The sequence below is a fragment of the Aplysia californica genome, unplaced genomic scaffold (genome assembly GCF_000002075.1).
Source record: "Aplysia californica isolate F4 #8 unplaced genomic scaffold, AplCal3.0 scaffold00481, whole genome shotgun sequence".
Classification (NCBI taxonomy): Eukaryota; Metazoa; Mollusca; class Gastropoda; order Aplysiida; family Aplysiidae; genus Aplysia; species Aplysia californica.
In genome coordinates, this window is record NW_004797751.1 from 401,520 (window position 1) to 410,195 (window position 8,676).

The window sequence follows — 8,676 nt, forward strand, 5'->3', positions numbered from 1 at the left end:
GGGGGAGAGAATTTATTAATAAGAAGAAATGGGAATAGAAATAGACCTTACTGAGTAGCCTTTTATGGTGAGCAGAAATGTTTTCTGAAATTGAAAATAGATGGGGCATTTTAAATTGTTTTAGAAAAAATGTTTTTTCAGATAATGTAATAAACTTTTAAGTGTTTAAAGGAGATATATATGTTGTATCATAATTATCTAAGCCAAAAGATTACACAATTTGCTTAATATTTACAATCTTAAGAATTATTTTTTGAAAGTCTGAAAACGGCCAGTATGGAGTGACCATTGCGATTCTACACTGGCCACTGCTCAGTGAGTGTAAGGCCATGGAAAAATAATGGAAACATCAGAAATCTACCTTTGATTCCCACTGACGGGGCTCCAGCTCCAACAGCTGCTAGTGCATACTCAATCTGTACAAGCTTGCCCGAGGGACTGAAAAAAGACAAAAATCATACAAATTATAAGAAATCAATAAAATGTTTCAATGCAAGTTATAAATCGCCAAAATGCCCATTTCAACCAGGAAAAAAACAAAACAATCTACCATCAGACATTAGTCATTTGAAATATGAGGCATGCAAATGGTACGTGTACAGAGTATGTTGAAGGATAACCAAAAAATCCCAAAAGGGCACATAATGTCAGTTCCTGCTTTGAATGCAATCAGGAATAAAATATCTTAAAACTTTTTTTTCAGAATCTTCTCAGAGTATCAAAGTTTACAAATGTTAACACTTTTTAAAAAATCTCATTTTATCTGGCTGCTTGTTTACAGCAGTACCTCACCTACAAAAGATAACAAAAAATACTCAGGACTAAGGATCAAGAGATATCGCTGACACCACTTCTAATACCAAAAGGAAGCTTTTTGCTAGGCGTCTCTCACATAAATAATCAATGTACAAATCTTCTCCACCCTTACACATGCACAAATACATGACTGCACACACACCGGGCAAACTGTATCACTGACTGAAAAAAAGGAAAGAAAACAAATATCCCTGGGATAAACTAGCAATACCATAGTTTTTTTGCAGATACATACTGTAAGCTATAAAGACAGATTAAAGATCAATATAATTTCTCAAGCAAAAGGCTCTTTACTTTTTGTGGTAAATATTTACTTTCAATCCAGCACACATGTATATGCACTGCTTTAGGGGTCAAACTGCAGTACTTTTTGCCGCAGATCACACATGCAGCCACTAAAACTGTCGCAAATCAATCATTTCAAGAAAATGCCAAACCTAACTGCAAAACATCAAATTATGGGTTAAAACAGGATTCTTTTTCAACTTCAGAGGGCTGAAATCCCCCGGATTGGTTCAAAGCACAGAAATTACAATACAATTAGGCCTAGTTTGACCAAGTTTGATTAAAAACCATCAAATAGTTTTAAAAACTATTAATTTGCTACGAAAACGAAGTCAATATTCATGCTCAGTGTATCAATACATAGTAGAAAATGGACAACTAGTAGCTAAGTTTGAAACGGGAGGGAAAAGAAAAGAATGTGACTGTATAAGGTCATATGAAAGCACGGGACATATGAAACATTTTTAGTTTAGAAGGAATTAATTTTGAATTTTGCCCGCGTGGCGGCCGAAGCACTCTTAACGATTTTGGACCACCATGTGATCTTTAACATGCGCAATTTGCACACAAGACTTCGAAGATTTTCCGCCCCTATCCGAGAAGGCTAAGTGTAGATCTTACCTACCCTAAGATCAGGGGTGTGGCAGAAAGACAGCAGTAAGAAGGTGCAAAAGAGTAGCAGTAGAAAAGCTGCAGAAAGAGTCAGGAGCCCGGAGGACAGAAAGTGGAGAAGAAAGCAGATGATAAAACATGGTTAGACCGCAGGAAAGGAGGTGAAAGGGGAAAAACTTTAGAGAAGAAAATCTTCCGTCACTGTCAGGTTTCAAACCCGGGACCTATTGAATGAGAGGCAAACACTGTACCTCTAGGCCATGGGAACCCGCTTCTTTACTTTTTGAAAATCAATCCATAAATTTAAGTTAAGGCTGTGCTCTTAGAGCTACTGGCAAAAATATGAGTTTTTATGGTATACAAAAGGGGTATTTAGCACTTACATTTGTGCTGAAATTTAGTCTTTTTAATGTGTGTATGGCATAAATCTACAGAATGGACCTTTAAGTAAAAAACATTCTGATTTTGCCAAAAACACTGTAACCCTTGGAGGGGAATACATAATATATGCAGTTATTTTGAAGACCATAGGACTTAATTTACAAAACTGAAAAGAAGCCTGGGAGGGGAATACATAATTATATATGCAGTTATTTTGAAGACCATAGGACTTAATTCACATAAAACTGAAAGGAAGCCAAATTATTTGTGACGGTGATAAAAAAAAACCTTATTTTTTACGTCTTATTCCATCATGAATACAGTGTTTTCCTTGTACAATTCAAATCATTTAAAATAACCATCCAATCAAAAGCTAACCTTTGTTACTCAGCCATGACTTCACGGCAAGCGTTTATCCCCTGTGGTAGCCTTTCCTTTTCTTGCTTTTACGAACGAAAAACAAGGAACGAAGTCCTTCTATATTAATCTACTTTATTAATGCCTTGTTCTATGAGAAATTTCACAGATTACTTTCTACAATAATAAAATTTAACTTGCTTGCGATCATGTCCAGTATAAACTCTTTTAAAAAACACATCCACAAAGTAACCACCATACAAACTCTCTTCTTGTTAGCTGCCAACCCTGGGGCGTTTGGGTAATTTAGAGGTTTCCCTGCCATTCCAAATAAGAGTCAGAAAATTACAGTGCCATCCAGAAGGTTTCAACTCATTTGTAGATAAAATTCCAAGCCAATGACAGCATGTAGATAAAAATTCCAAGTGAATGACAGCATGAATGCTATCACGACGTGAAATAGGATTTCTGGTCCATGCCGGCTTCTCTCACATTCATATCCAATCAGAAGAAGAATCTAGTAGTCTAGTCACATGACACGGCATTGACCGATAACCGGAGGTTCCCACTTTCAAAATTTCCCCCCATTCCTCCCGATGCGTAAAAAAAACTTTCTAAATTTTCAGGACATAAAGTACGAGGCAAGCTGATTATAATCATGGTAAGCAAGCTGATTATAATCATGGTAAGCAAGCTGACTAATGAAAATACAAACACAAAGAAGGCAACTTTTTAGCATTTTTATCCCACATTTCATTACATCATGAAGCTATGTAGCGAGCACCTAGCACACCTCTATGAATGGCCCAGATATAGATGACATTTCTGCCATCTATTTTTGTCGTCTTCCAGGGTTTCCCCCAAGATTCTTGGGTTTCCCTTACTACCAGTAACTGTTGACTATATCTCTCGCAGTGTTTGTTTGTTTGTTTTAATTTTTTCTTTTATAAAACAATCTCAGCAATTCTCGTTCCATAAATTTACCTTCTCCTCAAAGTTGTACACACACACACACAAGCGTGCACGCTCATGCACACACACACACACACACACGTGCACACCCACACAGCCCAAGTAGTCGGCAATGAAACCCCTGGTGATGTAGCCGATCGCGCGAGCAAAGCAGGCCCACCACGGTGAGATCTAGTCAACTGGCGAGGGAAGCCCCAGACGACAAAAATAGATGGCGGAAATACGTCAGAGATGTGCTTGGTGCTCGCTGTAGCTTCATGTCATTTCATTCCATGGAGATTCACTCAGCAGTCATAATTTAACTTTCTAGGCTAGAAATCTCAGCTAGGAAGTGGCTATCCTCACCCCGGGTGAGAATAAAAAATACGATCGACCTCTCACCCCAGGTGAGACTTTCCAGCGTCGGCTATTCCCACCCGGTGTGAGAAACAAGACCTGTTTTTCCTAATTTCAGAATACTGTCTGTCGGTGTGAACGATCAAATTGACAAAAACAAAGATAAAAAATGATGTTGAAAAACAAAAGTAAATTAATTTGGTCGTCTACAAAGGTGCTACGGCTATTTAACTTTTCGAATCGAGCCGAACTACGTAGGTCACCATTTTGTTTTACCGGCAAGTTCTCGCACTCGCACTATTCCTCTCTCCCCCCCCCCCCCCCCTCTCTTTCAAAGTAGGCACTTGGATAAAAATTTCAAAGCTTTCAAATTGCTTTAAAAACAATACCAATGCAAAGAGCTCAGTGACACGATTCCAACGCTACCTTAGTTATTGCTCTATGTTGAACCGTTTTTGAGATATGGCATTTTAAAGATCTTTTCGAGGGGATAACATCTATATAGAAAAAAAAGGCAATTTTTGTGATCGAAACAGCAAGGACAACAAGGGAAATGTTAGCTGCTTCAATATGCTGCTGCGTACATGCAAAAACCAAACATTTTCTGAAACCTTGTGATGTTGAGGACAAAATAACAGTCAGACGAGATTTTTAAAATATGTCGTGGTGGGTAATATTGGGTAATATTATGTAACACTGTGTTGTGTAACGTGACCGCACCGTCCTGCGGTCAATATATTTTGCCATAACTTTCTTATAAATTAAGCTACATCAATTATTGAGGTATCGTTCTGAAGGTCTTTTTAAGGCCTTTCTTTTGGAACATCTACATATATCAAATATCAGTAGAATTAACAAAAAAACTGATTAAAAAATAAAATATATTTTAACAAAACAGCTGGTCGCCTAAAATAAGATGAGCATAGAAGTTTTTAAAGTTAACATTTGTGTCTACAGCTGCTGCAAACTAGTGTTTTTAGTCTACCTTAATTCATGATAATACTGTTTTTTAAATTCATTTTGCATGTTATTGTTAGAATGTTTCTTTCATGTTTTAATTTGTCATGTAAATGATCAATTACTCTGTCTTAATCTTTGATTTCTCTTTTACATCTTTAACTCATGAGATTGCCCTGTAAGTTAAACAATAGTCTCTTCTAATTTTATTACTTCAGTTTGTTCAGCAAGTTTTTCATTATATTTTTATTGTGTTTATTTAAATGTTCAACTTCTTCAAAGACAATTAGTTGTGAAATATGACATGTTTTTTGAAGCACGCAATTGTGTCACGATACTTATTTATTCTTTCTTTATTTCTGGCAATTGTTTAGTTCACCCAGTCTGCCAACTTGATATTGTTAAATTAATGAATTAATGTCAATTTTTTTTCCTTGTCTGCAACAAATGCTTTCTTAAGTGCTCAATTTTTTTGCAACTTGTTCAAACAAGTTTTTCTGTGAATTCGACCAACTCCGCAAGCATTTCTGGATTTTAATTAAAGTCAGGATTTATTCTGGTGAGCTGTCAATAAATCCAATGGAACAGTGGCAGGTTGTGATCAGGGGCTGTGGAAAGAAAAAAAAAAGCAAAGCAATGAATTCATCAATGAAGTAAATAAATTCATTTGTGAGCAGTGGATGGAAATTTGACATTTTCACACTACAACTCTAGTAAAGGGAGGGTGTAGATGACTAGACAAGAGAAAAAACATCTTCTAATAAACATGTAGATCTATCTTAAAACAAACTGGACAAAGTACATGATAATTTAAAGAGATATTTAAATAACAAGCATACACAAAAACAATTAAGAAGAAAAAATATTTAAAGACAATATAAGCACACAAAGAAGTAAAAACTTGCGTGAAATCGATGGTCTAACAGTGACAGTAACACAGAAACAAAACAAGGCCAAGGCTGTTACATTTCCCTCCCCCCACCCAAGACTCCTTACTGATTGTTACATGGTTCAAATTCATAAGAACTATACAACAGTGATACATATTACATTCCAAAATTTAAAATAAATCATATCTTCTACTATAAAACATTCTTCAATGCCCTTTAAGAGGTAATAAACGCCAACAATACACGTTAGCGTGGGTTAAGTTCGCTTTCCGCAATGGCCGCCATGACCTCCCGGTTCACGCTCAGCAGCGCGATCGATAATAGGTCATGCCCATTCATGGAGAGTGACCTATTTAAATTAGGGCTCACACGCTTATGCCTCAACGTACAACATTGAAATTAACAAATAAAAGAGATAAAAGGTTGAAGAAAAGACTGTGAGGAGTACCTAAAAAAAAAAAGATATACTCTTTAAATATAAAGGCTTGAACTTACCTTATTTTTAACTCCTTGTAACTCCGAACACACACAACCGATCCCGAAGTGGAAAACGCCATAATACGCGCCTTTCTTTCCTCTTTAATTTGATAGGCGGAAGTAATCCATAAATTGAAAAGAACACTATAAACGAAACAAAACAAATAGGTACCCCCCTCACGGGGCCCGATTTCTGACACAAAACGCGGCGGCCTCAGGTGAACGAAAATCTCGGGCCGCGCGGGCCGATATCCAAGTGCCTACTCTTTCTCTCTCAGTGCCCACAAACAAAATTGCACGTATTCAACACAAGAGCGTTCAAACGTATGTTCACAGTGAACGCTACACTGGTTGCCTTAGGCTATCTATAACGGTGAACGCACACAGGGTGAGAATAGCCAAAAGGCTCGCCTGTGTTATTCTCACCCTGGGCGCCCAGGCCCTGGGTGAGAATAGAGGTGGCCATAGCCATAAGACATTTATAAGATATAGGTAGACTGATAAGTAGCCTAGATCTGTTTATTGATCCGTGAGTATATTTATATTATAGAGAACTTGACTTCATAAATAATCAACATCCATAGCCATAGTCTATGAATGAATAATAGATCTAGATCTAGATCTATAATAACAATAACAACACAACATCAACAGTCAACAGTCTTCTGGACCTGCCTCCCCTGCTAGCTGAACCACAATTCACAGACTCCTGAAGAATAAAATAGAGTTGGCAGGGGTACTCAAGTCCCTGATCTTCAAACTAAATGTAACAATCTTGTGATGCAGTCTAGATTTACATATTTATCGAATTATATCCTAACCACAGCAGTCGTAGTAGTAGCAATGGGTAGTTGTGTTTAGTAGTGACAATGCGGTTTTGGGCCAATTTCTCTCCACTCTTTCTGTCCAACAAATCGTTGAGACCCGGCAAAGTTTTTTCATGCAAGTCTTCTACATATAAAAGACAAAATGGTCTATAGTCACTTGAATTTCAATGAACAACTCTACAATGCTAATTTCACAAACATGGGGACAACGATAAACAAGTCATAAGCTTTTTACCTGAACGTTGTCAGAGAGAAGCTGTACCGTTCCGACATCTTGAATGAGTATCTTAGCAGTTTATTTGACTTCCGCTTGGCAAATGGCAATGTTTCCTGCCAGGCATTTTTTATCATGGAAAGTAAAACCTGAACCGCCAAAATAATAAGAGATCATCTGTGGCATTTAGACAAAATCCACATCTATGAAGACTATAATAATTGTTAAATAAAAATTTTATATTTTGACCGCAGCAGTGGCAATGGGTATGAGCAGTAGTGCCGTGAGTTTCTGGCGCTAGCCCCAGTACTGGCTTACACCAAACTGAGCAAAAAGTGGGCATACATGATAAAGACGAGGAGCCTGGACATACGTTTTCGACCCCCCCCCCCCTAAATCTTTTCTTGGGGGGTGGGGGGTGGAACACGGGATATACAACTTTGGAGGGGTCACTTTTTTGCTTTATCTGAAAGATGGGCGTAGGAAAGCTTAAGTAGCGAATAGGCCTTTATATATATATATATATATATATATATATATATATATATATATATATATATATATATATATATATATATATATATATATATATTACAGAAGTTCAGAATAAACGTTTGCAAAAATAATGTAGCCTTCTAAATTTAGTATAGGCCTATTTTAATGGAAGAACTTTTAACAAAAAGGACACATTGTCGTTAACACAAAGTGCTAAGAAAAAACAACCAATATCCTAATCTCTACTCTACCGCCTCTTCAAGTTCAGTTTGTGTGTTTCGAGAAAAATTGAAATGACATCAGACTCGAAAGAATTTTTTTAAGTTAGCCTGCTTATTTCCTACGTTTTCGTGTCTGTCTGTCTGTTTGTCTGTCTGTCTGCCCATTCTAATGACACATGCATTAGCATTATATGTCTTCTGTCTCTGCCTTCGTTCTTCCATCTTAATTGCAATGCTGTTTTAAAAAATTAATTACATTTGTTCGGGTTTGAGGAGAAAGATAGGAAGGCAGAGAGAAGGAGACAGAGAGAGAGAGAGAGAGAGAGAGAGAGAGAGAGAGAGTGTGTGTGTGTGTGTGTGTGTGTGTGTGTGTGTGTGTGTGTGTGTGTGTGCGTGTGTGCGTGCGTGCATAAAGATGGACTCAGTTTCATTTTCGTAAAGTAGGTTTTTTCTTTGGTTTGGTTGTGAACATTATATAATTATATAGCAGTCCAGCTACAATGTGTGCTATGTCTACTCTTTGTTCATACTCTCACATTACTCTCATATGATGTGAGGGAGCGTGTGAAATCAGGCACTCGTCAATATAATCAAAGTGAAAAACTGGCATTTTTCTGAAGGTTTGTGAATTTTTAAAGAATTTTTTTTTTTGGGGGGGGGGGGGGGGGTGATAATATTGCTTAAAGGCACAAAAAAGTAAATTTTCAGTTTTCACGGACTCTCAAGCTAAGGAAATAACTAATCTTCGGCGGCCATTTTCTCACTAATTTTACATCTGAAACCAGGTGACCCCCACCTCCTTCATTCGTAAATATCTTGATTTCTATTCAAGATAG

General features: G+C 37.1%; 1 protein-coding gene and 1 long non-coding RNA gene across 2 annotated transcripts in view; both read right to left on the minus strand.

The window, feature by feature from the left end:
* LOC101855814 (proteasome subunit alpha type-2) overlaps positions 1-7,250 on the minus strand; it is a 14,225-nt gene extending 6,975 nt beyond the window's left edge. The window contains exons 1-2 of the mRNA XM_005105616.3: positions 7,146-7,250; positions 359-438 (exon numbers count right to left, since the gene is read on the minus strand). Of these exons, the coding sequence (XP_005105673.1) occupies positions 359-438; positions 7,146-7,183 (118 nt within the window). The 5' untranslated portion in view covers positions 7,184-7,250. The remainder of the gene's footprint in view (positions 1-358; positions 439-7,145) is intronic.
* LOC106012745 lies at positions 4,915-6,320 on the minus strand. The gene is made up of 2 exons (XR_001185132.2): positions 6,102-6,320; positions 4,915-5,324 (listed from the first exon to the last, which is right to left on the minus strand). It is a non-coding gene; the product is annotated as an uncharacterized LOC106012745 (long non-coding RNA).
* Positions 7,251-8,676: the final 1,426 nt, after the last annotated feature.